Source organism: Selaginella moellendorffii, unplaced genomic scaffold (genome assembly GCF_000143415.4).
Source record: "Selaginella moellendorffii unplaced genomic scaffold, v1.0 SELMOscaffold_7, whole genome shotgun sequence".
Classification (NCBI taxonomy): Eukaryota; Viridiplantae; Streptophyta; class Lycopodiopsida; order Selaginellales; family Selaginellaceae; genus Selaginella; species Selaginella moellendorffii.
The window spans coordinates 2,536,796-2,562,593 of record NW_003314268.1 but is presented as its reverse complement, the minus strand read 5'-3'; the positions used below and the strand labels follow the sequence as shown (position 1 = coordinate 2,562,593).

At 49.9% G+C, this 25,798-nt stretch overlaps 10 protein-coding genes across 15 annotated transcripts; 3 read left to right on the top strand and 7 right to left on the bottom strand.

Moving 5' to 3' along the window:
• Nucleotides 1-56: 56 nt before the first annotated feature.
• LOC9652499 (pentatricopeptide repeat-containing protein At2g13600) lies at nucleotides 57-2,414 on the top strand. Its single transcript, XM_024671537.1, has one exon. It carries the CDS (start codon nucleotides 57-59, stop codon nucleotides 2,412-2,414), a length of 2,358 nt encoding a protein of 785 aa, XP_024527305.1.
• Nucleotides 2,415-3,090, bottom strand: LOC9652498 (photosystem II D1 precursor processing protein PSB27-H2, chloroplastic). The gene is made up of 2 exons (XM_002966269.3): nucleotides 2,625-3,090; nucleotides 2,415-2,578 (listed from the first exon to the last, which is right to left on the bottom strand). Exons 1-2 carry the CDS (start codon nucleotides 3,069-3,071, stop codon nucleotides 2,441-2,443), a joined length of 585 nt encoding a protein of 194 aa, XP_002966315.2. The 5' UTR covers nucleotides 3,072-3,090; the 3' UTR covers nucleotides 2,415-2,440.
• Nucleotides 3,080-4,057, bottom strand: LOC112345074. The gene is made up of 4 exons (XM_024671005.1): nucleotides 3,848-4,057; nucleotides 3,593-3,714; nucleotides 3,475-3,535; nucleotides 3,080-3,418 (listed from the first exon to the last, which is right to left on the bottom strand). Exons 1-4 carry the CDS (start codon nucleotides 4,055-4,057, stop codon nucleotides 3,101-3,103), a joined length of 711 nt encoding a protein of 236 aa, XP_024526773.1. The 3' UTR covers nucleotides 3,080-3,100.
• Nucleotides 4,058-4,291: 234 nt separating this feature from the next.
• LOC112345073 lies at nucleotides 4,292-5,575 on the bottom strand. The gene is made up of 2 exons (XM_024671004.1): nucleotides 4,386-5,575; nucleotides 4,292-4,328 (listed from the first exon to the last, which is right to left on the bottom strand). Exon 1 carries the CDS (start codon nucleotides 5,459-5,461, stop codon nucleotides 4,517-4,519), a length of 945 nt encoding a protein of 314 aa, XP_024526772.1. The 5' UTR covers nucleotides 5,462-5,575; the 3' UTR covers nucleotides 4,292-4,328; nucleotides 4,386-4,516.
• A 149-nt stretch (nucleotides 5,576-5,724) lies between these two features.
• LOC9634031 (double-strand break repair protein MRE11) lies at nucleotides 5,725-9,530 on the bottom strand. The gene is made up of 21 exons (XM_024671000.1): nucleotides 9,480-9,530; nucleotides 9,288-9,426; nucleotides 9,077-9,234; nucleotides 8,932-9,022; nucleotides 8,758-8,877; nucleotides 8,628-8,696; nucleotides 8,482-8,573; nucleotides 8,335-8,437; nucleotides 8,174-8,281; nucleotides 8,063-8,125; nucleotides 7,941-8,012; nucleotides 7,813-7,887; nucleotides 7,695-7,757; nucleotides 7,579-7,642; nucleotides 7,442-7,524; nucleotides 7,271-7,384; nucleotides 7,135-7,212; nucleotides 6,723-7,084; nucleotides 6,315-6,673; nucleotides 5,923-6,259; nucleotides 5,725-5,864 (listed from the first exon to the last, which is right to left on the bottom strand). Coding segments are annotated over exons 1-20 (2,463 nt in total). The 5' UTR covers nucleotides 9,482-9,530; the 3' UTR covers nucleotides 5,725-5,864; nucleotides 5,923-6,011.
• A 168-nt stretch (nucleotides 9,531-9,698) lies between these two features.
• Nucleotides 9,699-11,924, top strand: LOC9652497. Its single transcript, XM_024671581.1, has 6 exons — nucleotides 9,699-10,185; nucleotides 10,236-10,287; nucleotides 10,342-10,409; nucleotides 10,461-11,399; nucleotides 11,516-11,608; nucleotides 11,690-11,924. The coding sequence occupies exons 1-6, from the start codon at nucleotides 9,940-9,942 to the stop codon at nucleotides 11,837-11,839; spliced, it is 1,548 nt and encodes a 515-aa protein (XP_024527349.1). The 5' UTR covers nucleotides 9,699-9,939; the 3' UTR covers nucleotides 11,840-11,924.
• Nucleotides 11,925-13,536: 1,612 nt separating this feature from the next.
• Nucleotides 13,537-14,388, bottom strand: LOC9634030 (GDSL esterase/lipase At2g31540). Its single transcript, XM_024671536.1, has 3 exons — nucleotides 14,200-14,388; nucleotides 13,835-14,111; nucleotides 13,537-13,773 (listed from the first exon to the last, which is right to left on the bottom strand). Exons 1-3 carry the CDS (start codon nucleotides 14,386-14,388, stop codon nucleotides 13,589-13,591), a joined length of 651 nt encoding a protein of 216 aa, XP_024527304.1. The 3' UTR covers nucleotides 13,537-13,588.
• Nucleotides 14,389-15,175: 787 nt separating this feature from the next.
• LOC112345160 (GDSL esterase/lipase At5g22810-like) lies at nucleotides 15,176-16,601 on the bottom strand. Its single transcript, XM_024671352.1, has 5 exons — nucleotides 16,340-16,601; nucleotides 16,148-16,275; nucleotides 15,861-16,088; nucleotides 15,522-15,795; nucleotides 15,176-15,465 (listed from the first exon to the last, which is right to left on the bottom strand). The coding sequence occupies exons 1-5, from the start codon at nucleotides 16,566-16,568 to the stop codon at nucleotides 15,281-15,283; spliced, it is 1,044 nt and encodes a 347-aa protein (XP_024527120.1). The 5' UTR covers nucleotides 16,569-16,601; the 3' UTR covers nucleotides 15,176-15,280.
• A 1,232-nt stretch (nucleotides 16,602-17,833) lies between these two features.
• Nucleotides 17,834-24,335, top strand: LOC9652496 (probable inactive leucine-rich repeat receptor-like protein kinase At3g03770). Of its 5 annotated transcripts, none has more exons than XM_024670939.1 (15): nucleotides 17,834-18,011; nucleotides 18,206-18,318; nucleotides 18,424-18,497; nucleotides 18,542-18,631; nucleotides 18,748-18,862; nucleotides 18,940-19,025; nucleotides 19,100-20,337; nucleotides 21,093-22,326; nucleotides 22,391-22,524; nucleotides 22,586-22,826; nucleotides 23,047-23,270; nucleotides 23,327-23,379; nucleotides 23,444-23,564; nucleotides 23,622-23,988; nucleotides 24,042-24,335. In XM_024670939.1, exons 7-14 carry the CDS (start codon nucleotides 19,966-19,968, stop codon nucleotides 23,856-23,858), a joined length of 2,616 nt encoding a protein of 871 aa, XP_024526707.1. In that variant the 5' UTR covers nucleotides 17,834-18,011; nucleotides 18,206-18,318; nucleotides 18,424-18,497; nucleotides 18,542-18,631; nucleotides 18,748-18,862; nucleotides 18,940-19,025; nucleotides 19,100-19,965; the 3' UTR covers nucleotides 23,859-23,988; nucleotides 24,042-24,335. The 5 variants fall into 5 exon arrangements, with proteins under 5 accessions (XP_024526707.1, XP_024526710.1, XP_024526708.1 ...); XM_024670942.1 differs by having other exon boundaries at nucleotides 18,206-18,378; nucleotides 18,572-18,631; XM_024670940.1 differs by having other exon boundaries at nucleotides 18,206-18,378; nucleotides 18,559-18,631.
• On the bottom strand, nucleotides 24,101-25,786 carry LOC9634028 (probable beta-1,3-galactosyltransferase 14). 2 transcript variants are annotated; one of them, XM_024670944.1, is made up of 8 exons: nucleotides 25,406-25,786; nucleotides 25,194-25,346; nucleotides 25,051-25,133; nucleotides 24,882-24,981; nucleotides 24,710-24,823; nucleotides 24,516-24,658; nucleotides 24,350-24,443; nucleotides 24,101-24,272 (listed from the first exon to the last, which is right to left on the bottom strand). In XM_024670944.1, exons 1-7 carry the CDS (start codon nucleotides 25,753-25,755, stop codon nucleotides 24,364-24,366), a joined length of 1,023 nt encoding a protein of 340 aa, XP_024526712.1. In that variant the 5' UTR covers nucleotides 25,756-25,786; the 3' UTR covers nucleotides 24,101-24,272; nucleotides 24,350-24,363. The 2 variants fall into 2 exon arrangements, 1 of the variants encoding a protein (XP_024526712.1); XR_002991928.1 differs by lacking the exon at nucleotides 24,101-24,272 and having other exon boundaries at nucleotides 24,745-24,823.
• Between the last annotated feature and the right edge of the window lie 12 nt (nucleotides 25,787-25,798).

Below are 25,798 nucleotides of genomic sequence, written 5' to 3'. Positions count from 1 at the left end.
ACGGCTGCGATTCCATGCCAAGTGTATCTTCGTCCTCCTCGCGCTCTTGATGGCGGATGTCCAAGTCTCTCGGATTTCGCTTTCATCGACGATCGTTTGTCTCTGGGCCTCAACTCGCGAGTCTCGAAGGGGCGCTGAAGGGGATAGATCCGTCACAGCCCCTAAAATGCCAGGAAATCTACACTGCTTTGCTCAAGAGCTACGCCCACAAGCAATCCCTCGACGATGCGCGGCGTCTCCACGCTCACATGATCCAAACCGGCTTCGATCGCCTACAAATCCTGGGAAATCTCCTCATCAGCACATACGGGCGGTGTAGAGATCCCGGGAACTCGCAAAGGGTCTTCGAGAATTTGGAGAGAAGGAACATCTACTCGTGGATCAGCCTCGTCTCTGCGTATGCCCAGAATGGTCACCTCCCGGAATCCTGGAGAGCGTTCGCGCTCATCCCCCAGCGAAGCATCCCCTGCTGGAACGCGATGATCACTGCTCTCGGCCAAAACGATCGCGCTCCCGCAGCCAGGGAGCTCTTCGATGCAATGCCGGATCGAGAAACCGCGTCCTGGAACTCGATGATCGTCGGGTATGCCAAGAACGGGCATAGCCGAGAGGGATTCCACCTCTTTCTCGCCATGACCCTCGAAGGCGTGGAGCCGGACAGGATAACTTTCCTGGGGGTCATCGACGCTTCCGGGAACCTCGGGAACTTGAAGCTGGCGAGGATGATCCACGAGGAGATTCTCTTGTCGGGTGAATTCCAGCACGACGTCTTCGTTGGAACTGCGATTGTCGGAATGTATGGAAGATGCCGCAGCCCCGACGACGCACAGCGGAGCTTCGACTCCATGTCCGTCAAGAACTCCGTGTCGTGGACATCGCTGGCAGTAGCTTACGGACAAAACGGATGCCTTGAGCGCGCGCTGTCGGTGTTTGAGCAGACACCCGACAAGACTGTCGTGTCGTGGTCGGCTATGGTGGCGGCGTACGCTCAAAACGGCCACTCCAATCTTGCGCTGCTCGTCTTCAAGCTCATGGATCTCCACGGCTTCTGTCCAAACCTCTTGACTTTCACCAGCGCTCTGGATGCCTGCGCAAGCTCCTCCGCCAGAGCGATTGGAGACGGCCGGATCCTTCACTCGGAAGCCTCTGCGCTTGGAATCGATGACGATGTTCATATCGGAGGCGCGCTCGTCAGCATGTATGGGAGCTCCGGGTGCTGCAACGAGGCGAAGTCGGTGTTTGATCGCCTCCCCGTGAGGAACGAAGTCGTGGGGACTGCGATGATCGGAGCTTACGCCGAGGCGAGTGACTTTCCTGCGGCTCTGACGATCTTCCGGGGCTTGGACCTCGCCGGCTACAAGCACCGCAGTATAACTTTCGTCACCATTCTTAATGCCTGCGATGATCTTCGCCAGGGAAACGCCTTGCACGAGAGGATCATCGCCGCTGGGCTCGAATCCCACACCATCACTGCCACTGCGCTTACTTGCATGTACAGGAGATGCAAGAGCCTTAGAGATGCCCGGTCCGCCTTTGACAAGCTGCTGGATAAGAATGTCGTCAGCTGGACTGCGATGATCGTCGCCTACGTCGAGAACAACGACGAGAGAGAAGCTCTCGACCTGTTTAAGAAGATGGACGTCGAAGGAACCAGTCCGGACGTGGTGATCTTGACCGCTGTTCTTGATGCCTGTGCCAACATCTCGGGTCTCTCCCAAGGACGAGCTATCCACCGTGCTCTCGAGGATGGTAGCGTTCCTCTCACCGAAGTGGCTACCGGGTTGATCGACATGTATGGAAAGTGCGGCAGCGTGGTGGACGCCAAGTTGGTCTTTAATGCGCTGGAGGAACAACTCGGAGCAGAAATGACATTGCCTTGGACTTCCATGGTGACGGCCTTTGCTCAAAATGGGCACGGTCTGGAAGCTGTGGAGCTATTTCGATCAATGGAGCTTCACGGCGTCGAGGCCAATGAGATTTCTCTCGTGAGTGTCCTTTGTGCGTGTAGTCACTCGGGCTTGATCACCGAAGGCTTGAGTTACTTCTCCTCTATTGAACAGGACCGGGGATTAGCTCTTCTGCCTGAACATCAAGTCTGCTGGATAGATCTGCTAGGAAGGATTGGGAAGTTGGAGTTAGCGGAGAATGCGATGGAGAGTATACCTCTCTCTCGCGACGAGAAGATCATAGCCTGGACAGCTTTTCTCGGAGCTTGCAAAACTCACGACGATGAGAGGCGAGCAAAGCGTGCTGCTGAGAAGCTTGTGGAGCTGGATTCCAAACTCTCCTCGTCTTACATAATGCTATCCAACGTTCACTCGCTTTCCTGCGAGCTCACCAAACTTGTCAAGGCATCCAAGGCAGTGTCGAGCACCGCAAAAACAATAGGAAAAAACATACTGGCCAGGCGATGACAACGGCGATGGATCAAAAAGCTTCGTTACAAATCTGTCTCGGCATTGCTAAGGTTTTGCAAAATCTCTGACTTGATATCGTCTGGCATAACCGCTGTTGGTCCAGATTTCAAGTAGAAACTCCCAAGCTGCCGCAAAGCTTTTCCCAAAACTTGATACGAGCTCTGCATATAAACAATGAGAAGGAGAAAAGCTATGAACCTGGCTTACTTGTTCTTGGACCTCTTTGGAATTTTTCCATTTCGTGAGGTACTCCCGAATGGAATCCTTGGCAGTGTTTGCAGCCTCCCGGAACTTCTGCTCCTCCTTGGCTGGATCCTTCTGCAAAGCCTCGCGCAAATTCTTCACTACATCCCGGGCCGCCTTGAGGTAGCTCTTTGGCAGCTTCTTCCCGGACTTCGTCGTCTCGTTTGGATCAAACACCGACAGAATCCCATCCAGCAAGCTCTCCTCCTTCTTGACACTAGCCTCCTGCTCTGCCCGAGCTGCCGCTGGAGGCAGCGCTACAATAGGAAGCGCGAGCATCGAAAATGCGAGCTCCCTGCGGCTCCAGATTCCAAGGAAAGATCGTCCGCTGCGATCCAAGGCCAAGATCATACCTGGAATAGAATTCGCGTGCGCCATAAAACCCCTATCGCCAAGAACCCTAAATTTCATTTCCCGCCAAAGCCACACTTTAAATTACCTCATTTAACCCCAGAGAGAATGGGCCTGTAAGAGATTCCATTGAGCTCTTCGAACAGCCACTTGAGCTGTGTCATGTCCTTCACGTTGTAATGCGCATTGAAATGGTTTCCTGGGCGAAGAACTGGCTCCGGAGATATCTGCTGGAAATCTGTGCGGAACCATTGAAACATCCCTGTTTGTCTTGGTTTTTCTTGGCTGCCCGCAGCGAATTCCTCAAGATTTCCCTCGGCAGCAGCAGCATTTTTGGCGTCGGTCACGCGGCACTTGAAGATTCCGGCAGGATTCATGAGGTCTGGGATTAGATCTGCCGAGACCACCTATGAAAAATTGGATTTTGTAAGCTCTAGCAGCGAAATGAGATGAGAATGCTTACCACCATGACTTGATTCGCAGGAAGACACCACTTTGAGCAGAGAGAGCTCACCACATCCTCACTGCAACAAAGTTTTCTCATCGTTTTCTATCATCAAACCAAAAAAATCTAGTCCAACCTCAATCCATCTTCGGTGTTCTCGACGCAGTCGAAGCTAAACTTGTGAAGCAGCTGATCAAGGTATGCCCGTTCCTGGTTTCCATTGTTTGGAGCCACGAGAGCCTGGAGCACTCCTCGTTCCTACGACCAAGAGAAAATTCAGTCACCCAGATAAACGCGCAAGGAAAAGAGCTCTTACTCGAGGCGAAGAAAAGAGAAAAAAGAATTCTTGCCGAGAAATCGAAGATCAAACTCTTCATTCCTGATTTCTCACCTGCAAGTATCCCAGTAATTGCATCGACCCTCGCACAGCTTCAAACTTGTTGTCCGAAGATATCGATGGCATGGCAAAATTCTCATCGCCAGCTTCCACACCAAATCGTCCCTGCTGCTCCCTTCTCGATTCCGCGGCCATTCTCCTTGCCATTAGCTTCTCGGCATACTTTGATCTAATGCTCTGCCTGGACCCGATCAAGCCCTCCATCTCCTCCAATGTCTCCTTCCGCGGCTGCGAATCCGATACTACCCGCTGCTCCCGGCAGCATTCCCCCAATCCCGAGCCCAGCGATCACATCGGCCGCTGCCACGGTCCCCGCCACTTCCGAGGTGCTCGATCTCGCGCTCACAGATGCGGACGAGCTGCAATCTTTGCCGCCGCCGCCGGCCACGACCGATTTACCGGACGATGCCGGCTGGAGGAACGCTCGACATTCGTAAATCACGCCACGGATCGCAAAGCGCGCCCCCATTTTGCCCTAGCATACATTTCTATGCCACGTCATAGCTTCATTTGAATGCCACGTCATACTTACTTTATGTCCACGCGTCGCTCCGTTTCGCACACGTCACGCGCTAATTGGCCGTTAATCTTCCTACGTGGCGTTCACGTTTACTCCACGTCAAGCGCTCTTGGCGCCAGGTCATTCGGCTATAAGGAGAAACCCTAGTGCTGGGGAAGCTCGCAGCTATGGCGGAGGGCGAGGAGGAATTCGGCGGCAGCTCCAGCGGCAGCAGCGGCAGCATCGACGTGATCCCGGACAGCATCGTCTCCTCCATTCTCTCCAAGCTCGTCGAGGCGCGGCGCATTGCCCAGGCGGCGACCGTGTGCCGCCGGTGGCGCTACTCCTCCACGGGCGTTCACGTCCTCCGCCTCGACTTCTTCGGCGATTTCGACCACCGAGGTACTTGCGGCTCGAGCCTGAATAGCGAATCGAGCAGCGAGATCAGCGGCAGCAGCAGCTGTAGCGGCAGCGATCACCACCGCGGCGATGGCGCCGGGGGGCGGCGGCGATCCACGGGCGAGATGCTCCAGATTTACTCGCGGATGCTGGAGCGCTGCTCGGGCCTCCGGGAGCTCCTCATCGATCGCCTCGTGTGCCGCAGCTCCAGCGGCGAGCAGTTCCTGTACTCCTGGGCCACCAATCTCCGCCACTCCCTCGAGGTGTTCCACTTCCGGGGCCGATTCGACTTTAGCGGCGCGCTCGTCCGCGGGCTCGCGAGCTGCCACAAGCTCCGCAGCCTCGAGTTCGTGGACGAGATGGGTGGAGTTTGCGGCTGCCAGTGCTCCAAGTTTGAGATCGAGGATGAGAATGGTGGCGCCATCATCTTCCCGAGCTTGCGAAGGTGCGTCTTCCAGGACATGCTCATGAACGATTCCAAGCTGGAGAAGTTCGTGAGCCTGTGCCCGGTGCTGGAAGATCTCGAGGCCCTCCATCTCTTCGGCCTGGAAGCTCCCAGCCTCGCCGCCGCCACCCTTCTCCACTTCAAGCTCGTGTGGAAGCCCAAGAAGGAGAACTGCTTCTACGTGGACGAGACGCCGCTGCGCTGCCTCAAGCTCGCGTGCCCCAGGCTCGCCAGCCTCGCGGTCGACTGCGTCAAGGAGGTCCATCTCGACGGAGCCACGCTGGTGGAGCTCCGGGCGCTCTGCTACTTCAAGCCCGTGTTTAAGCGGCCGCCATCTTTGAAGGTGTTGGAGCTCGCGAGCAAAGGCTGGCCGTCGAGCGGGATCTACCAGTTCCTGGACATGGCGAAGCACGCTCGCGAGATCTCCATGAGGCTGAAGCTCGGCCACCACCACCGGAAGCAGCCGTTCTCGTTCCCGGATATGTTCGAAGGCTTCACGGAGCTGCGAACACTCAAGATCGGGCTGGATATGTTTGAGGTCTGTCGATGCTTTAGTCTTGCTCGGAAGTTACAGCTCTCTGATGTGATTTGCCAGGCCTTGCAAGTCGGTAGCTTGTCCGAACCGTTGATGCATTCGCGGCCACCGCTCGAGGACGTTACTTTAGTCGCTGACAGTGGAAACAAGAACGCGATCAGCTTGCTGTCAAGTATTCTCGAGTGCGATACCTTGTCGACGTTGCGGCTCAGCTTGCTGGAGCGCCCCAGCGGAACGTTTTGCACGAGCTTGCTCAAGCTCCAGTCGCGGTATAACAAGGTCAGCATCGTTGTGGACGCGCAGGACACGGATGATGAGGACGACGAGAGCGAGTACGAAGATGATCTCTCTTTCTCGGACGCTGACAACGACGAGGAGGATGAAGGCGAAGAAGAAGATATAGACGAGGACGATTACGAGACAGAAAGGACTCCAAGTGCATCGGAGACAGATTATGAGGACTTGCCTTGATACAAGCTGGGAATGCGAGATTCAGAGTCACTTTCTTGCTGGTCCCCATTTTCGAGCCTGTGGAAAACCAAGTTATCTGCACGGTCCAGGAAGAACAGGAAAGAATTCCAACCTGAGAACCTCTCGTGGATGTTGTCAGTTGAACATCGCCATCGCTGTCGTGCTCGTTCTCCACTTCGTCGTTGTCCTCGTCGTCCACGGACCTCGACTTGGACGATTGTGTTCTTCCTCGCTTTGGAGTGCTTTGGCCTCTGCCTCGCCCTCTTGACGTTGATGCGGCCCGCTTTCTTCCTTTGGTCGGAGTCGGCTCCTATCAAACCACACTTGTGAGGAGAGAAGAACGAGAAGAAATTGCTACTTACCGCGTCACTCTCTGGGTCTTCGGGCTCGTCATTCGCTGATGATGCAGCGACGTCTTCTTCATCACTGTCTGCTGCTGTTGCTGCGGTTGCAGCAGCACGACTACTAGACCTGTATGGAAAGCCGTCGTAGAAACTTTGATGGAAGAATAAATGTATACCGTCTGGGACGTGCTCCAATCGCGGTGTCTAGCGTCGTTTGTTTCATGTTTTGTTTTCCTCTGCCTCGGCCCCTTCCTCGACCACGACCTCGTCCGCGGCCGGTTGGCGCGTCATCCTCATCGTCGTCATCATCACCAACAGCAGCGGCAGAAGCTCTTGACTTTCTCGTAGCGGTGGCTTTTGTAGCTTTAGCTTTGCTCGCTTTCGTTACCACTGTAGTTCCCGAGATACCAAAATCGTCATCATCGTCGATATCAACAGTTCGTCTCTGGCCAGAAGTCGAGCCTTTAGATTGTGTGACTTGCGACCACGGCCGAACTGCATCCGCTAGTGACACACTAGGTGCTTGATTGCGTGGGTCCTATCACAGAATAGGCATTACAGAGAGTCAAGCTTTGAGGTTTTAACTACCTGCATGTGTTCGGTGACCTTCTCCACAATCTCGCTTTCATCCATTAGTTCCACCTCTTCGTCCTCGAGAAGCTTTTTCTAGATTATGATAAAATGGTGTCACAGCTTTGTCCAGTATGATTTGGTGAAAGTTTACCTGCGTTTCTTGAAGCGTGTGCTCCACACACGACTGGAACGCCTGCTTGTCATCTTTGTTCACAAAGTCGTGCAATGCCAAACCAAGGACTGACACCGGTAGAATCTCCATTTTCTGCAATCGACGCGATTGTTAGTAGGCAAATCTGATCTCTGTGCTACGGCGACCAACCAAATTACTCTCGGCTACCAGAGCCTCAATATTTTGCTGGTTTAGCTCCTCAGGTGCAAGAAGTTCTTTTTCGCTTCCAGAAGCTGCTCAAGGAAAGCTTTCATTCCCCGACGAGGGAATAACAATAGAGATATTACCGTCAAGTCGCTGTTTTTTCTTTGAAGACTTGGTAAAAATCAGAATGTCATGCGGATTAGCAACCTGCAATTCGGTGAGTTTTATCTTAGTGAAAAAGAGCTGTAGGACTGCAAACCTTGCCGACAAACTTTTGTCCAAATTTTTGAGGATTTATAGTAGTGCAATCTGTGTAATCCACCTGCAAAAATATCACAAACTAGTCTTTCGGTGTACTTTCAAAAATAATCCTTTACCCTGACACGGATGAGAGGGAGCATGCTCTCTTGAGACTGAGACTTGGCAACAGCAGTAGTAATAAGATCTTGCACCTGTAAAAGGCACTTTCGTAAGCGTCCAAGGCAACAAAAATTTAAACACTTGCCACTTCACCCAGATGAGAAAGAACAGAAGTTTGGTCGCTTGGATCAATGCCTTCTATATCCTTCAAGACCACCTGCAGGCAACCAACTTAAAAAATATGACGATTGAAGCACGTTCACTTACATCAGTAAATTCAAAAGGCCTGACGGTTTTGAGTGGAACCTTCGTTGGTCGATATTTATTCCCCTGCAGAGATATTAGAATTCGAAATACAGATAAGTAAATCTTCAAAACCTTGATTTCCAATTGGAGGACATGCTTAGGCTGAGCTTCACCATCCGTCAATGCGGTTGCAACAGAAGAACCTGGCTGCGTGACGTGGAATCCCATCCCGGGAACTTCCTACAGAGTAGAACATAAGTGACGATCCGCAACAACAAATCAGGGTGATCAACCTGTGGGTCCACTATGCACTCGTGCTCGTGACCCCAGACAACAAAATCCAGAAAACGAGCAAGGAAATGCTCATTGATGGCGTTCTTCGGATTTGTCTTTACTCTAAAATATACCGGAATTATTAAACCACGCCAGAATTTTGATACCTGTTTTGATGCAACACAAACATATTGAACCACTCAGATGATGGACAGTCCGCATGATCTGCCGGTCGCTTCCATTGAACACCTTCTGGGGTCTGAAAACCAAAAGAAGATACTTTAGCACTAAACTTAAGACTTCACTTCTAGACCTGAAAAATCCGATTCAAACGTTCATCACGGATATTACCCAGACCATACAAAGCTATCTTTGTTAAGCCCTGCATAAGAGAAATAGGGAAGAGATAATAGTTAAATGAGAGACGGTCTGAAAAAAGTTACCTTTCGAAGAAGAATGGGATGTAGTGCTATTTTTCCAACACCAGAGCCACCAAGGTCGACCTTCCCAAAGTAGTTCACTAGATTTGAAGAAGCCAGGATGTCAATCGCTGATATGTTGTCCTGTACAAAACGTACTTCGTGAAAACCACGAGCTTATGCATCGGAAACTCTTACCACTCCAGCAGGATCGTCGTGATTCCCATGGATGGTGAACACCGGAAGGCCAACATTGTAGTGCGCATCTTCGTAGTTAACATGGCCAAACCTGAGTAAAAGACAATTGTAAGTCTGTTGAGAAAAAGAAAGGAAAGACACATACTTGTTTGGGAAGTTGATGGTCTGATCGCTCACGACTTGGAATTGGACCGGCAGATCGTTGAGGCAATAGCGACGAAGAATATCGATCGTCTTCACCAGCGTGGTAGACGACGGACGATTTTCATGGAACAAATCCCCTCCCAGGAGCATAAAATCGACCTGGCCTCCACTCCAAATCAATTCAACTTGCTGCACAAAGTCACATATCTCACCTGGCGCTCGAAAGCAATCCGGCATATTTCATCGAATGTCCTGAAAGAATCCTGGCGCCGAATCTCATCCTTCTCCAAATACCCCAGATGACAATCCGTCGCGATCAGGATCCTAAATGTGTCGGGATCGAGATCCTCCCTAGCAAGCGCGCCGCACATCGATCAACCACGCGAAATTTTCCAGAGACTTACATTGGACGCTCCCGCCCAGACGAAGAACCCTAAACCCCCTCTACACCCCAATGGAGGAGAATATTCCGCTAGTTACAGTTAAGTCTACTTCCTCCTTTTCCGTTTACACGGTTTGCATAAGGCTATAACGGTAACCAGTAGAAGCTCCACCCTCCGATGTGACAGATCCAACGGCTAGCTTGATAATCCACTCGTCCAGATAAAGGCTGTCCGATCCAGGCTATCGGACGGAAGAGAGCTCGATAGGACGAACACTTCTTCCTAGGTCGATCCACGGCGACAAGGATTGGAAGACGCTCAATCGCGTCGTCCAGGATTCGTGATTCAGGTAGCTCATTCACAGTACCGGCGAAGGGAAAGGGGCGGGCTCCATGAAAATCTTCGCAGCGTCGATGGTGTAGGTTTTCGACTCTAGCATCGAAATATTTCCGAGAATGAGCATTGAGGCGTAGATTTAGCGATGGCTGGGAAGATCGAGGACGACTACGCGAGCAGCTTTCTCGAGCAAGCTCGCCACTGCTTGAGGGATGGGAGCTATGACCGGGCGCTGTCGCTGCTAGGACGAGTCGAGAGGCTCCGCCCGACCATGGGTGGGATCTCTGAGCTCGCCGCGATTGCGCAAGTGTGCCAGGCAGCGATTTGGAGGTGTTCGTGTAGAATGCAGGTTCCGAGACCGAGAAATCCAGATTGGTACCGCGTGCTCCAGGTAGAAATCGACGCTCCAGTCCCATTTTTTTGACAAATCTTTTGCTGTAGGTGGATGAGGAGGCCGATTCCATCGCGATCAAGAAGAGATATCGTCAGCTTGGTAAGTTCCTTCGCTTTTTAGGCAAATAAGCAAATTGACTTTAGCGTTTTCTAGCTCTTTTATTGCATCCGGACAAGAACAAAAATGCAAAATCGGAGGAAGCGTTCAAGCTTGTCTCGGAGGTAAGTAGTGAGGAGAGAAAAACCAAACGGGAACTTACTTTTCTTTCGCAGGCATATGCCTGTCTTTCGGACAGAAGTCTGCGTAGATCATTCGACATTGAACGCTCCAAGTCTTACTGTTCCAGGTGCTACTCACAGGAGTCCTTAAGACGTAAGACGGAGGATGCTAGCAAGTCACAGACCGATTTCCTGAAAACAGAACAGGAAAGGCTTCAGATGTTTCGGGAGAAGGCGAGAGCGAGAGTTACGTCGCTAACGCAGGATATACGGACGAGGCGATCCAGGTGGAACGCAGACTTAGAATCGGCAAGGGAGAAGTACCAGAACAAAAGAGTGGACAGGAAAAGTATGTTTTCGGAGGATCGGCAAACGCGGGAGAGCGATGTGTTTCAACCGGGTTTGCAAACTGGGAGGAAGTTTCACGTTACTCCAGAGTCGGACTTGATGAGCATCTTGAGGGGCCGGAGGCCGTTCGAGCGAGAGAGGTCGCAGGTTTCTGAAAGTTTGGATGGACTTCTAAGCAGGCTCAGGAAAGACTCGAGAGAAGAATTCAGTTTTAGCAGCTACAGGGCCAAGAAACCTCTACCAGGCGAGGTGGACACTCCTGAAAGTTCCAGGCCACGGGAAGGAGCGGCCGCTCCATTCACAGATGGCCAATTCGGTTACTTCAGGGACAACCACGGCCAGTGTTCTGACATTACCAACAGATTCTTTTCCAAGCGTGTTTCATCACTTGCTGAAACACTTCCCGCAAGAAAGCTCTTCAAGGAAGAGGACGAGATCGTAGAAGAAAGTCTGGAAACAGCAGCAGCAGCATCGGATTTGAGGCGTCACACCAAGGCAGCAGAAGCAACAACGGAGAGCTCGTCCCACACGGAAATTCGAAGCTCCATGGCAGCAGAAGCATCCTCCGAGGCAACTCCACCGCCAGCGGCAACTCAGGCAGGAATGTGGAGCTCGAGGGGACACCACAACCTGCGAGGCAACTTGGTGAGTTTGACGTGCCTGCTAAGTATGATTCTCCTTTACTGCATCAATCGTCGGACATAAAAGAGTCGACCATGGAGCAGTCTTCGAAAACTCGATTGTTCTGACCGCTCTCTCAGGTCGGAGACGAGTCCAGTGCGACGCGAACCGAGTACACCGAGAGTCTCTTCTGCTGCGGCTCCAGGAAGAGCGTCCTCAAGGAACAAAGACAGGTACGTATCGATCTTCTTCTTTCGTTATCCTTTTGTTTGTTGTTTGGTTTCAAGCTCACACTCCTAGTTTGTGATGTCTAGAAATCGGAAGAACTGCTGAAGACTCTAGAACGACTCCGTCAAGAGGCCAAGAGCGTGGCTGCGACACTGGACAAGCTGAAACGAAAGGTCGATTCTCACCCGGGTCCTGGCGAGGAGGCTCTTAGATCACCGCCACCAATCGTGGTATGATCTTGTCTACAAAGTCTTTTGCTTCTTTGAAACAAATAACCATGTAGCTAAACTTTTGGTAATCTCATTCCCATTCTTTGTGACATGAATGAGTTTTTGAGTTTATTTCTTTCCTCTTCTGTTTTGCGCTCCATACAAATGAAGTTACTAGATTCCCAACAGCGTGTAAGTTCCTGGCAAGAACTTTTGCAGGAAGCTGGACGTTGGATGAATGGCATCGAAGAAAATGAAAGGCGACGCATTGGAGCACGTCCCAGACGAGAATTTATTGCATCCATCGCCAACCTCCGTGTAGCCAGATCCACAGCAGCCTCTATCAACTACCCTCAATCCTTGAAATCACCAAAAGATGTTGATAATGTCGTGTGATTAGAAACAACTTACCGTATTTTTTAGGGTTTTTCACGGCATCATAGGTAAGGGTGTAAGCACCAAGGGTGAAGTAGAACTTTGAACCGGCCAGTGTGCTTTGGAGATTCTGAATCATTGCCTGGAGCGCGAGATTGAAAGCGTACACCAGTTGATTCGTGCCCTCGTTACAGTTCCTTCTGCAAAATGAATTTGGAAATGCTCCACACTGGAGAGTGATGGAGATTGGAGTGCAGCCGAGTGGCCCAATTGCAAACACGAAGAAGTTTCGAGCACCAAGCTGGTAGGCAGCCTAGAAAAATGCGTACGGAATTAGACAAAATGTTCAAGCGTCCGTACACATAAACATATACTTGGAGCAGCTTCCTGTACGTGTTTACGAGCAGCTGCCGGTACTGCGCATCGCTAAGGCCAGCGGCTTCCGTCTCGTCAGAGAAATCATTGGATCCAACGCTAAAGATGAAGAGGGCCCTGGAGATGGTCGAATTGGCCTGGGTGCCTCCCACACAATTTCGGAGGTTTCGGATGTAAGTTTGGAGCCAGCCCAGCTGAACAGACATGGTGTACGGTGTCTGTGATCAAGGAAGATGCACAAGTTAAAATTATATGAAACAAGCAGGAAAGCCTAAGAAATATGTACTTACAAGAATCAAAGAATTTGAATCAATGATCCCGGCACCTCCAGATGCTAAGTTGGTGCCGCGAGCAAGATTTGTACATGTTGAAGCTGGATCAAGGTAAGCCTTGGGAGGCTGATAACCCTGTCTCGAGGCTAAACAAACGTTTGTACTACTGAGATTATATCGCGGAGAATATACCTATAAAGTCTGGAAGTATGTATCCATCAGCAAACCGGCCGGTTGGAACTCCATTGTTAATGAGCCTCCCAAATGGCAAGTGATTTGCTCTTGCGATGGTGAAGGGGATTGTGAAATTGTTATTGTTGCCGTAGTCGACAATGGAATCGCCAAGGATTATAATGGCAGGGAACTTTTGTGCGGAGGTTTGGATCACGGCAAACAGCACTAGAAGCGCAACGAAATAGCTCAAAGCTTTCTTCATTCTCTGCTAGTGCTAGAGGAGTTGTGATGAGTTTTCTGGTGATTAATAGGATCTATAATCATTGGTGATTACCAAACAGAAATTGGTGGGTAAGCCTTGACTTTGGGGTCTCCATATTTGATGCCGCGTGCGGAAATCACGAAAGCAGCTAAAAAGTCTTTTTTAATTTAATGTGGCTTGTTTCCTTCCTGTCGCAAGGTATATCACAAATTTAAACATCCCTTTAGCAGAATTTGCAAAGTTTTATTTATTTAATTTTTTTTCTATATTTATTTAATGAATATACAGTATGCTAAAATATTCTAGCAAGTCCACTAGTTAGATTCCCAGGAGTGTGTAAGTTCCTGGTGCGAGCTTCTGTGTGAAGCTGGACGTTGGATGAATGGCATCGAAGAAAATGAAAGGCAACGCATTGGAGCACGTCCCAAACGAGAATCTATTGCATCCATCGCCAATCTCTGTGTAGCCAAATCCACAGCAGCCTCTATCAACTACCCTCAAACCTTGAAACCACCAAAGATGTTGATAATGTCGTGTGATACTTTGCCTTTAGAAACAACTTACCGTATTTTGCAGGGTTTTTCACGGCATCATAGGTAACGTTGTAAGCATCAACGGTGAAGTAGAACTTTGAACCGGCCAGTGTGCTTTGGAGATTCTGAATCATTGCCTGGAGCGCGAGATTGAAAGCGTACACCAGTTGATTCGTGCCCTCGTTACAGTTCCTTCTGCAAAATGAATTTGGAAATGCTCCACACTGGAGAGTGATGGAGATTGGAGTGCAGCCGAGTGGCCCAAGAGCAAACACGAAGAAGTTTCGAGCACCAAGCTGGTAGGCAGCCTAGAAAAACGCGTACGAAATTAGACAAAATGTTCACGCGTCCGTACGCATAAACATATACCTGGAGCAGGTTCCTGTACGTGTTTACGAGCAGCTGCCGGTACTGCGCATCGCTAAGGCCAGCGACGGCCGGGTTGAGATTCTTGTAAGAGAAATCATTGGATCCAACGCTAAAGATGAAGAGGGCCCTGGAGATGGTCGAATTGGCCTGGGTGCCTCCCACACAATTTCGGAGGTTTTGGATGTAAGTTTGGAGCCAGCCCAGCTGAACAGACATGGTGTACGGTGTCTGTGATTCAAGGAAGATACACAAGTTAAAATTATGAAACATAAGAAATATGTGCTTACAAGAATCAAAGAATTTGAATCAATGATCCCGGCACCTCCAGATGCTAAGTTGGCACCGCGAGCAAGATTTATACATGTTGAAGCTGGATCAAGGTAAGCCAGGGGAGGCTGATAACCCTGTCTCAAGGCTAAGCAAACGTTTGTTATTGATACTACCGAGATTATATCGTGGAGATATACCTATAAAGTCTGGAAGTGTGTATCCATCAGCATACCGGCCGGTTGGAACTCCATTGTTGATGAGCCTCCCGTATGGCGAGTGATTTGCTCTTGCGATGGTGAAGGGGATTGTGAAATTGTTATTGTTGCCGTAGTCGACGATGGAATCGCCAAGGATTATAATGGCGGGGAACTTTTGCGCGGAGGTTTGGATCACGGCAAACAGCACTAGAAGCGCAACGAAATAGCTCAAAACTTTCTTCATTCTCTGCTAGTGCTAGATTGAGGATTCAGCTGCAGCTAGTTGAGTTTTGTGGTGTTTAATAGGACCTATAATCACTTGGTGATTACCAAACAGAAATTGGTGGAAGATAAGCGTTGACTTTGGGGTCTCCATATTTGAAGGAAAGGGGGTGCCGCGTGCGGAAAGTTTGGCTTTGGCCGCTAAATGTATAGCTGCTTGTTTCCTTCGTATAGCAAGAGGTATATGGTACAACTTATATCAAAGAAGTCAAAGCTACCAAACATTATTGCAGAAACGACCGAAGAGAATTTTATGAAGTTTTATTTAATTAGCTATATTTAATCATTTCTTTAATGTATGCTAGAATATTCTAGTATACTTATTTTTAAAGTACAAGACAAAACTACATGTCCAGTAGTTAGATTCCTAGGAGTGTGTATGTTCCTGGTGCCAGCTTCTGTGTGAAGCTGGACGTCGGATGAATGGCGTCAAAGAAAATATAAGGTGACGCATTCGAGCACGTCCCAAAAGAGTACACGTTGCATCCATCGCCAATCTCTGTGTAGCCTAAGCCGCAGCAACCTCTGTCAACCACGCTCAAACCTACACACAACAAGCAAGATTTAGTAATCAACCAGAAACATCAGACAAATGCCCACCATATTTTCCTGGGTTTTTCACAGCATCATAGGTAACGTTATAAGCAGCAAGACTGTAGTAGAAGGTGGAACCGGCCAGAGTGCTCTGGAGATTCTGGAGCATTGCCTGGAGCGCTAGATCGAAAGCGTAAACCAGCTGATTTGTGGTCTCGTTGCAATTGTTTCTGCAAGCTGAAGGATATGGTCCGCACTGGAGAGTGAGGGTGATTGGAGTGCAGCCGAGTGGACCAAGAGAGAACACAAAGAAGTTTCGAGCACCAAGGTTGTAGGCAGTCTGAGAAGTTCATGCGGAATTAGACAATGCTCCCGGAGTTCACAGGGGACTGTAGACTCATGTACCTGGAGTTCGCTCCTGTACGTGTCTATGAGCAGCTGCCGGTACTGGGCGTCGCTTAGGCCAGAGACTGCCGGGTTGAGGCCTTTGTAGGAGAAATCGTTGGATCCGACGCTAAAGATGTAGAGTGCTTTGGAGATGATGGAGTTGGCTTGGGTGTTTCCCACACAGTTTTGGAGGGTTTGGATGTATGTTTGGAGCCAACCAAGCTGAACAGTCATGGTGTACGGTGTCTAGTAGAAATAAAGCCATTAGACGAAGATAAACTGAAATTCATTGTCAATTGTCTCACGAGAATCAAAGAGTTTGTGTCGATTATTGCGGCACCTCCGGACGCCAAGTTTGAGCCTCGAAGAAGATTTGTACATGTCGAAGCTGGATCGAGATATGCCAAGGGAGGCTGATAACCTTGTCTCAAAGCTGAGGAACAAACAAATCCATAGGATTATAACATAGAACAAGATCTAAAAGTTGAGAACTCTACCTATGAAGTCTGGGAGTGTGTAGCCATCCGCATATCGGCCCGTGGGAACCCCATTGTTGATAAGCCTTCCATACGGTGAATGGTTTGCCCTTGCAATCGTGAAAGGAATCGCGAAGTTGTTGTTATTGCCATAATCCACAACTGAATCGCCAAAGATAATCAGTGCCGGGAACTTTTGCGCAATGATATGGGTGGCCAGGAGCAAAATCATAAACAAATACTTCTTCATCGTTTAAAAACTAACTCTGATATATTTCTCGCCCAAATCGATCTCTGCCTTCGCGTTTTATGCTCAATTCGAGACGTCCACGCAATTCCCAAAACCATATCAGATTTCTTGGCGATTTACCAAACAGCAGCACACCACACGTGGAAGAAAGATAGCTTGGTGTAGAAACTTTTCGAAGATTGTTGCGCGGGCTCTTATGAGCCGTCGGATGGAGTAATTCAAACAGGGGCGTTGGATGGTGCTAGGTTTAGGGTTTATCGCGGATGGTGCTCGAAGGGATTGTCGAGCATGGCGCCGGTGGGGTGCTGATCAAGGACAGTGTCGCTGCGTCTGGTGGATTTGTACTCCACTGGCTCCTGAAGGCTCTTGTTGCCCGAGCGGCTGCTTCTAGCGATGGATCCAGAGTGGTTTTTGTGGCGCTCGGTGCTCCATTTCCTCACTACGCGAGGATTGCAAGGAAACAAGTAGGTTTTCTTGGGAAATGTAGAGATTTCTTTGCGAATGGTTCGTTACAGGGATGTAATCTCATTTCATGTATGGAGAAGGGCCAGTTAGCGTTTATCGATCTATTCTCTGATCCTGGCACTTGGAAGTACTCTTGCACAGCTCGTAAGTTCTTATAGTTTTATTTTGTCAGTCTTCCATTTTATCTCTTTTGATTCCTTCAGCGCAAGATGGCGAGAATCCTCTTTTCTTGCTGTTCAAACGGATCAAGGAAGCTGTCAAACATACATCGGGCATGATATACATTTTCATCGATGATGTAGCTCTGCTGGAAGTGATCGTCCAAGGTTCCAGAAATCGCGTTCTAGATTTTCTACATTACTGTCGAGCACTAGCGTGTGGAAAGCAAAAGGTTCTTTTTCCGTGCAATTGTAGGCATTACCTTTCTTCTTTTCTCTCTCGTTCTTTCAGGGATGTTCCATCGTGATGTTGCTACACGAGGACATCTATGCCGAGGATGAATCGTTGGCATTCGTGCTGGAGCTGGAGCATAGTTCCAACGTCACAGTTCGCGTGGAGCCTTTAAGCACCGGGCATTCATCCGACGTTCATGGCCAGGTCTCTCTCGCTTTCTTTTCTTTTCATTTCGTGTAGGGAAGGAAGTTTCATGATCCAGTGCGTGTGCTTTGCAGATTACCGTGGAGTATCGAGATGTTTTCTCGACCGAGCAAGCGAACGTCCGGAGACACTTCAGAGTGGCCGAAAGCACTGTCGACTTTTTCTCCCCGGGAGACCATCTGAAGATTTGAAACTCTTTGCCTGCGTAGAGTTAAGTTTCGTTTCTTATTCCCATGTAAACTTGTTTTGCCTCTCGAAGCGTTCCTTCCTTCCCCCGGCGACTGGGCTAGCGCTTTGGTCCTTGACCACATTAACTTGTTCCTTCCAGGTTAACTTGAAAAGCGAGAAACATTCTACCAGTGATAAGGGAGCCGTTGGATGGTACGATTCCTAGACTTGAATATCTGCTGCATAGTGTCTGTTTATGCCATGCATTGTGATTACAGTCCAAGCGCTCCAGGCATCTTAGCCACCTTTGAGTTTGTCGTTAGCCATGAATTTTCCCCAAGATCCCTACGTTTGTTTTATACTCCCAGAAAGATTGCCTGTCCTGACACACGAGCTCATGCTTGCAGGAGGCGACAATGGATCAAACAAGCAACGAGTTTATTCTTTTTCCCTTCCAGTTGGAGCGTAGAGTTTCTCCGACGTCAACATCTTTGCTGAACCGGGCTTGCATCTGTATCAGGTAAATTTTCTAGCTTTTCCTCGCAGGTCCTTCTAAAACTCGCATTGTCGTGCTTTACAGGTAAGCTGTTTGTTTGTGTACCCGATACTTAAAGCGAATGAACAGATGAAAGCTTCGGGATGGACTGGATTCGTCATGAGTACGTCAGTTGGATGCTCGAGAGTGGACTGGCTTTGCTGGTGAGTGGTGCATCACAACACACACAAACAAAAAAAAAGTAAAGCTGCTATCGCGAGGCAGTACTTTGATGCAGATTCCCGTTCGTGGTGGTGGTCTACCTATGTAAACAAAGCCACTTTCGTCGGGCTGCGAGGTAAGAAGTCGCGATTTGTACATAGTTTTATGCCTTCCTGTCCTTCTTTTGGGCCTGACGCGCTGAGCTTTGCTTGAGCCGTTCTCAAACGTTTTCGTTTTCTCTTTATCCCGCAGTTTGGAGGCAATGGAGGAGGCTACAGTGATGTTTGCCGGTTGTCTTCTGGATGTCCGAAGAAATCCTACTCTGCAAATCATACCGGAGAAGATCATACGATATGGAGATGGCTCGGTAAGTGTGATCTCACTTATTTTATCTCCTTTACTTGGACTCTAATATAATCAACCGTACGTTGTTCTTACATGGAGTGGAACAGCGATGTGGGGTATGATAATGAAAAGCTGTGATGCGATGCGAGACGTTCAGTTCTCGAGTCTCCATCGAACGACTGTGGGTAACATGTTATGATTGCAATTAGCAAGCATCGCCATTGTGAAAGTTATGGAGCTTATGATGTTTTCTCTCCAGATCTAAATGCCAAACTACTTGAGCTTGCCAACAAACGATGGAAAGGAAGAAAAACCAGAAGAAAGGAAAGGTAGTTTCTTTTGGTTTCAAAGCCACCAGAGTTTGGCCGATTTACAGGGCATCCGTATTGACAATTTTGTCTATGTTCGTCACCGACGCTCACAGACAGCTTGCCAAACTTTGTACCAAATATTCCAAAGGTCAAGATTGGCCATCCGCGAGCTGATTAAACGAAAGAAAGAAAAAAAAAAAAAAATCACGCCGCTACGGAACAAAGGATCCTTTCAAATCGAAAAGGCCTTGTACGGTATGACAAGCCACAAGAACAAGAGATGTTAACGCGCGGTAAAATAATTCCACTTACCGCCGTGCGTGCCAGGTTTTTGCCTGGATCCTTCTTCTCACACGGAAGAGAAGATTTTTGTTACCCCTGGGAAAAGGGGGAAAATCTCTCCATTTGCCCATTTTTCGGTCGAGAGAGGGGAGCTTTTTTGCTCCTCGATTTTTTGCTCAGTGTCATTGTCAAAGCCTCGCCCGTGCAGCAGCATTGTTTGTTTGTTGGCATATCGATTCCAAGCCAGTGTTGCTTGGCCCCTCTCCTCGTCGCTTTATAGAGAGGGAGAGGAGGACAAGAAGAGAGTGAGCGATTCCTCCAAGTGGGTCGCGGGCGACGCGCAATCCGGGCGCGACCCACATCGCAGCGCCGCCGGATCGATGAACCCTCGAGCGCGATTGGGCGGCGCAGGTAGGCAATGGATCCGATCGAGCAGCAGGGGATGCGGCATTGATAGAATAGGGGAATGGAGATGGGCTGAGAAGAGGAATCATGGCTCCTCCACAGCGGAGTCGCGATCCCTGGGCTCGCGATGGGGGCGGCGATGACGCCGAGATCTCGTAGCCTGGATCACCGCCATCGCGCGCGGCGGGCTCCCAAAATGCTCGTCGCGGCAGTGATTGAGCTCCTCGTCCTCTGGGCGGTTCTTGGGCGAGCGGCATTGCCAGGATCCCAGACCCAGAGCTTGCTGCGCCTCCAGAAGCTCCTGGGGGATCCATCGGCGCTGGGCGGGTGGAGCGTCAACACGTCGTTTTGCTCGCTGCCGTCATCGCCGATGCTCAACGTCTCGTGCGCCTACGCGGATCAGTCGGGCACCCAGACCGTGATCTTGCTCCAGATTGTGGGTGACAAGCTTCCAATCACGGTGGAGCAAAAGGAGTCGGCCAACTACACGGAATCACAGGTGGGCCGATTCAAAACCCCGATCTTCTTCTTCTTCTTCTTCTTCTCCTTCTCGTCCTTGTGTTCTTGGATGGATTTCTTGCTTAGTTTTCCTTGCTAGTAGTGATTTGGCTTGCCTTGGTTTGTGTTCTTTGCCTATGATGGTGGTGATGATGGTTTGATGATGTGATCTCTTTCATCTTTTTCTTCATGAATGGCGGATGATGACCTGCCTCTTGATGGTGATATCTTTTTTCTTTTCTCGTTCCTCCGTTCAAAGGTAGGATTTTCACTTGATCGGTGATCTTCTCCGTGAATTTCTTTTGCGGACCATGTTTTAGTGGATTGATATTTCTTTCTTTCGGATTCATGATCGTTCTTTTACGTATGCGGTTCGATTTTATCTATTGTTTTTTCCACGAGCTTGCGTGCAACTCTGCGAAGAGATCTTTGAAAGAGTCCACTCTCAAATTGTGTTTTTTCTTGCATGTGTCCACTCGATCGACTGTGGTTTGTTTCTCATACTCGAATGACGATGATGTTTTCCTGATCATTGATTTGCTACGTAAGAACTCGTATGGGAACTTCCTTCTGGCTTGTTTTTCACAAAACTCTCACTTTGTCTCTTCTCGATCTAGATGTTCTTCCTGATCATTGATTTGCTTTGCTTCTCACGTAAACTTTTACTCACTTGTTTGTCACAAAACTCTCTCGTTCTTCTCGATCAAAAACGAAACTTTGGTCACCACTAAACAAGTTTCCCATGCATTTCCACAGGTCCGCCTCCCGGACGACTTCTCGATCATCACTCTGGCCAACACGCTCGTCAAGTTCCCCGACCTCCGCACGCTCACGCTCGTCTCCCTCGGCATCTGGGGCCTCGTCCCCGCCAGCCTCGACCACCTCCGCTCGCTCGAGCTCCTCAACCTCAGCTCCAACTTCCTCTCCGGCTCCATCCCCGACCGCTTCTCCTCCCTCGGCAGCCTCCAGTCGCTCGCCCTCGACAACAACATCCTCCGCGGGACCTTCCCCACCGCGCTCAATGTCCTCCCCAACCTCGACACCCTCCAGCTCTCGCACAACCAGATCGCCGGCACCATCCCTTCGCAAATCTCCCTCTTCGCCAGCCTCAAGACGCTCGACATGGACCACAACTTGCTCTTCGGCGCGCTCCCGGACTCCATCTCCAACATGAGGGTGGCGGAGACCATCTCCATCTCGGACAACTTTTTGGCCGGCGTGGTACCAAACTTGAGCCGGGTGGCGAGCCTGCGCACTCTCAACTTGGCCGGGAACCAGCTCGGCCCCTCCTTCCCGGGCCTCGGCCAGGGCCTCGTCTCCGCCAACCTCGAGAGGAACCGCTTCTCCGACTCCATCCCGGACAGCCTGCGCGGCCTCTCCCAGCTCAAGCTCCTCAACCTCTCGCTCAACTCCATCCCGGGGGCGCTGCCGGGATGGATCTTCTCGCTGCAAAGTTTGGAGACGCTGGTGCTGGATCACAACCGGCTGTCCGGGACTCTTCCCAGTGCTGTGACGCTGGCGAGCGGGCTGCGATACGTGGACATCTCCACGAATCTTTTGATGGGGGAGGTCCCCGCGGAGCTGCGGTCCGGGAGGATCACGTTGCATGTCGAGGAGAACTGCTTCTCCGGGCAGGAGATCCAGCTCCAGCAGCAGCAGCCGCAAGAGTATTGTCTCAAGGCGCAGAGGATGATACCGGTTGGAAGTGGTGGTGGGAGTGGAGGTGGCGGAAGCTCTGGCGATGGTGGAAGTGGGGGACCGGGCTCTTCTTCTGGTGGATCCAAGCGGCGGTGGAAAGGTGGCGTTGTAGCTGGGATCGCCGGCGGAGTCATGGCCGTGGGTGCTGCCATGGCTTTACTGCTGGTGATACTCCTGCGCTTCTCCAAGAGAGGGAAGCTCAAGCTCAAGCATGCGGCTGCTACTTGTGCGAACAACTCGTGTGCTGATACGGCCTCGGTGGGAGTTCCCTTGGAGCTCCTCCATAGCACGAGTAAGTTCTTTTAGCTTGTGCTTTCCATTCATTGTTCTTGAGTGTTTTTGTCTGAGTTTTGCAGGATACTTGGCTCAATCCGGGACTGTCGGAGCAACCGGACCAAACCAGTGTCGGGTTTTCTCGCTGCTGGAGCTGGAAGAGGCCACGAGTCGATTCAGCCAAGGTTTACTCATTGGAGAGGGCGAGTATGGAAAGGTAGGAACAAAGTTCTCGATCATAGTTTTCCAGGACTAAAAAGCCGGACTTTTCCTCGCAGGTGTTCAGAGGAAAGCTTGACGATGGAACGCTGGTCGCGATCAAATGCCTGGTTATCGATTCGAGGCAGGAGATGAAGCAGCTCAAGGCACATTTGGAGTTCCTGTCGAGGATCCGACACAGGCACTTGGTCAGTCTCTTTGGCTACTGCCTCGAGCGAGAGAAGGATGGACCCCAGCACCGGCGGCTCTACCTCGTCTCCGAGTTCATCGATAATGGCACTCTTCGCAGCCATCTCTTCAGTAAGTCCTAAACTCTTGTGCCATTTTTACCTTCCTCTTCCAAAAGTTCCATCGTTTCTCTAGCAAAAGTTTCCTCTTCCAAAGTTCCATCCTTCCTATAGCAAAGTTTTCTCTTCTAAATTCCATCATTTCTCTGGCAAAGTTTCCTTTCCTAGTTCCATCTTTTCCTCTAGCGAGGTCTAGCAAACTTTCCAGTACTCACTCTTGGTGGATCGTCCAGAGCGAAAATTGAAGGAGTCTTTAACGTGGCAAAACCGGCTGGTCGCGGCTCTCGGCGCCGGCCGGGGGATACACTACCTTCACACGGGCGTCGTGCCGGGGATTTTCAACAACGACGTGAGGGTCACGAACGTTTTGCTGGATCACAATTTTGTAGGAAAAGTGAGCGATTTTGGATTAGCCAGGCATCCCGAGAGCGAGTCGTACCAGTCGTATGGATCCGACGTAAGTAATTCTTCCAAAGTTCTTGTGATTATACCAACTTTGTGGATTGATTGCAGCATGTTTTCACACACAACGCTGTCACATACATCGATTTGGATCACAGTAACAGGTATGGGGGAAAGTTTCCATTCTTTTCTTCTCTCTCACTCTTTCTTTTCTTTTTTTCTTTCCAGGAAGCTGGCCACGGACAAGAGAGATGTGTATAACTTTGGACTTATATTACTCGAGATTGTTCTCGGGAGACCACCAACCGTAGACAATCCCATGGCCATGAAACCCAAAGTCCAAGAGCTCGTAAGTTCCTCCTCCTCGTTTTCTATCTGGAGGACTTAGATCTTGCTTCTTTTCCAGGAGATGATGCTGACGGACAGTGTGTTTCGGACGGAGATGGTGGACTCGGCGATCTCGGGAACTTGTTCCGAGGATTCTCTGTCGACGGTGTTGGAGATTGCTGCAAAGTGCCTGTCGAGTGACCTCACCGCCAGGCCCTCGATGGAAGACGTCCTGTGGAACCTCCAATATGCAGTCCAAGTCCAAGACCAAAGATTTAGTGGAGAGTACCTCGAAGACTCCAGTGGAAGAGAATAAACTCCGTCGGCAAGGAAGAGCAAGGACGCGCACTATTAAATAACACCAACACACGAAGATATTAGAAAAGCAGAGACGATCATAGAGGACTTACGCGAGGCGGAGAAGTTTTTCAAGAACTTGGAACATCGTAAGTCTTTCTTCGCACGAATGAAGCTCTTCTTATGTGTAATAATTTTGCAGGATGCGAGCTTCAATCGAAACACTGCGACAACAAGCAAGTAGAGACGTGCGAACGAAAGTTGTGTAGAAAGTGTGTCGAATTTAATGCACATCTGGTAGTAGGATACTGTTCACTGTTCTACTCACCGCAAAACGTCAGCAATCTTCTGGACTGTCTGTATGCTCTTCACGGAAGAGAAGAATGGAGAAAAACGACAGCTGAGAGAAATAGCACCCTGGAGCAGAATTTGGCTGTAACAACACGACAGCTCTTGTAAGAAAGATATTTATATATTTTTGGTCTTCAAAATGACAGCAACGGCCCATACCTGTAGTTGTGTGACTAATCTGGAAGCGTGGGGCTCCTGGAGCAGGCATCCAGTTGATGGACCTCCCTGAGCCTCTGCTCGGGGTTGCACAGCCCTGTTGTGTCAAGCAGAAAAGTTGTAAGTGTAAAGTCATTTTCAAATAAAGCTTGCAAGAATTTGCACTGGCCTGAGCACTTTGGAATGTCCCAAACGGCAATGGAGGTCGGAGTACACGTCTGTTCACACAGCGCTCGGTTGTCTTCGTGGTTGACGTTCATTGCCAACATCCAAGAGCCCAAGGTCACGTCCTCGTTTGTGAACATGCGAAAGCTGTTAAGAAAGCGTTGCAATTAGTCGCGAAACGCAAAGCGAGCATGGTACCTATCATTGCGAGCAATAGCCAGAGCAGCGACTACCTCTGATGATAACGCATAGATTGGTCCGTAAGCGTGTAAGAAGTATTCGCTGCCAAGTAAATATGCCAGAGGCTCGTACCTGTATTCCGCGGAACTAAACGCGTAAGCGAAATAGAAAATTTATGAAAGACTCATACCACTTCTGTCTGGAATCTGTAATGACAGGTCCTTTCTTCATACATCCCAAGTATGTTCTCGGTGTCGATCTATCCTTGGCTAGCAAAGTTGCAAGCCGGTCTGTGCAAGAAAAATAAAAAGGAAAAACAAAATGTTTACTTGCATTGTCAAAACAACAACTTAGCATACCGGTTCTCAAATAGATATCATCGTCTGCTTTAACATAGAACTCGGCATCGAAGAGCATATAAGCGGCCTTGAAATACGCTAGCCTGCGCAAGGAAGAACATGGCATAAAAGAAAAAGAAAAAACAAGCTTTGAGCAAGCATACGTCTTGTGTGTAAGTTTCAAATATTCTTCTTCGATATCGATGCGTATAAAATCCTTGTAAGTTTCGATTTCCTCCTCCAGCTCCTCCATTTTTCTCTTGTCAGCTGTGTGTCCAATGATAAATCGTATGGCAAGTCCTGTCGATTGCTGTAAGCTGGAAAGCAAATCGGAAAAAAAATCTAACCGAAGAAAGCAAAACGAGCACGAACTTACGAAACCAGTCCCTCCGGAGAATCAGGCATCCAAGTCTCCCTCAGCGCCTTGCGCCTCTCTCGCGATCCAAACCCTGTCTGGATCCCAACCACGCCCAAAACCTTTGGCCTCGATTCCAGCGGCTCCTGGAGAACACCCGGCCTCCACGCCTCGGAGGATCGAAACGTATCCTCGACCTGGTGGCATGGCGCTGGCCCCCAGCCGAATCTCCCCGGCGCCACCAGCAGCGTTAGCAGCACACCAAGAACAAACGCCGCGAAAATCCCCGCGCCGGATCGCAAGCACACCGCTCTGGCCCTGTAAATCTGGAATCTCAGCGCTGGGAGCTTCTTCCCTGGAGACGATGGCATCGCGCTTCAGCTGCGGGGTAGCATTCCTACCCCGGATCCACAA

Coding starts and splice junctions, on each gene's coding strand:
- LOC9652499 (XM_024671537.1), top strand. CDS start 57: ATGTCCAAGTCTCTCGGATTTCGCTTTCATCGACGATCGTTTGTCTCT.
- LOC9652498 (XM_002966269.3), bottom strand. CDS start 3,071: ATGAAATTTAGGGTTCTTGGCGATAGGGGTTTTATGGCGCACGCGAAT. Junction 2,579..2,624: donor CCAAAGAGGTCCAAGAACAA/GTAAGCCAGGTT, acceptor GTTTATATGCAG/AGCTCGTATCAAGTTTTGGG.
- LOC112345074 (XM_024671005.1), bottom strand. CDS start 4,057: ATGGAGGGCTTGATCGGGTCCAGGCAGAGCATTAGATCAAAGTATGCC. Junction 3,715..3,847: donor AATTACTGGGATACTTGCAG/GTGAGAAATCAG, acceptor TCTTGGTCGTAG/GAACGAGGAGTGCTCCAGGC. Junction 3,419..3,474: donor CTGCGAATCAAGTCATGGTG/GTAAGCATTCTC, acceptor AATTTTTCATAG/GTGGTCTCGGCAGATCTAAT.
- LOC112345073 (XM_024671004.1), bottom strand. CDS start 5,461: ATGGACCTCCTTGACGCAGTCGACCGCGAGGCTGGCGAGCCTGGGGCA.
- LOC9634031 (XM_024671000.1), bottom strand. Junction 8,878..8,931: donor ACGACGATCCTGCTGGAGTG/GTAAGAGTTTCC, acceptor CGTTTTGTACAG/GACAACATATCAGCGATTGA. Junction 6,674..6,722: donor ATTGGAGCACGTCCCAGACG/GTATACATTTAT, acceptor CTTTCCATACAG/GTCTAGTAGTCGTGCTGCTG.
- LOC9652497 (XM_024671581.1), top strand. CDS start 9,940: ATGGCTGGGAAGATCGAGGACGACTACGCGAGCAGCTTTCTCGAGCAA. Junction 10,410..10,460: donor CGTTCAAGCTTGTCTCGGAG/GTAAGTAGTGAG, acceptor TTTCTTTCGCAG/GCATATGCCTGTCTTTCGGA. Junction 11,400..11,515: donor ACAACCTGCGAGGCAACTTG/GTGAGTTTGACG, acceptor CCGCTCTCTCAG/GTCGGAGACGAGTCCAGTGC.
- LOC9634030 (XM_024671536.1), bottom strand. CDS start 14,388: ATGTCTGTTCAGCTGGGCTGGCTCCAAACTTACATCCAAAACCTCCGA. Junction 14,112..14,199: donor CGCAGTACCGGCAGCTGCTC/GTAAACACGTAC, acceptor GCGTTTTTCTAG/GCTGCCTACCAGCTTGGTGC. Junction 13,774..13,834: donor GAAAAACCCTGCAAAATACG/GTAAGTTGTTTC, acceptor GGTGGTTTCAAG/GTTTGAGGGTAGTTGATAGA.
- LOC112345160 (XM_024671352.1), bottom strand. CDS start 16,568: ATGAAGAAGTATTTGTTTATGATTTTGCTCCTGGCCACCCATATCATT. Junction 16,276..16,339: donor CACACTCCCAGACTTCATAG/GTAGAGTTCTCA, acceptor TTTGTTCCTCAG/CTTTGAGACAAGGTTATCAG. Junction 15,466..15,521: donor GAAAAACCCAGGAAAATATG/GTGGGCATTTGT, acceptor TGTTGTGTGTAG/GTTTGAGCGTGGTTGACAGA.
- LOC9652496 (XM_024670939.1), top strand. CDS start 19,966: ATGGGGGCGGCGATGACGCCGAGATCTCGTAGCCTGGATCACCGCCAT. Junction 22,525..22,585: donor GAGAGGGCGAGTATGGAAAG/GTAGGAACAAAG, acceptor TTTTCCTCGCAG/GTGTTCAGAGGAAAGCTTGA. Junction 23,380..23,443: donor GATTTGGATCACAGTAACAG/GTATGGGGGAAA, acceptor TTTTCTTTCCAG/GAAGCTGGCCACGGACAAGA.
- LOC9634028 (XM_024670944.1), bottom strand. CDS start 25,755: ATGCCATCGTCTCCAGGGAAGAAGCTCCCAGCGCTGAGATTCCAGATT. Junction 24,659..24,709: donor GCTATTGCTCGCAATGATAG/GTACCATGCTCG, acceptor CTTTCTTAACAG/CTTTCGCATGTTCACAAACG. Junction 24,444..24,515: donor GGACATTCCAAAGTGCTCAG/GCCAGTGCAAAT, acceptor TTGACACAACAG/GGCTGTGCAACCCCGAGCAG.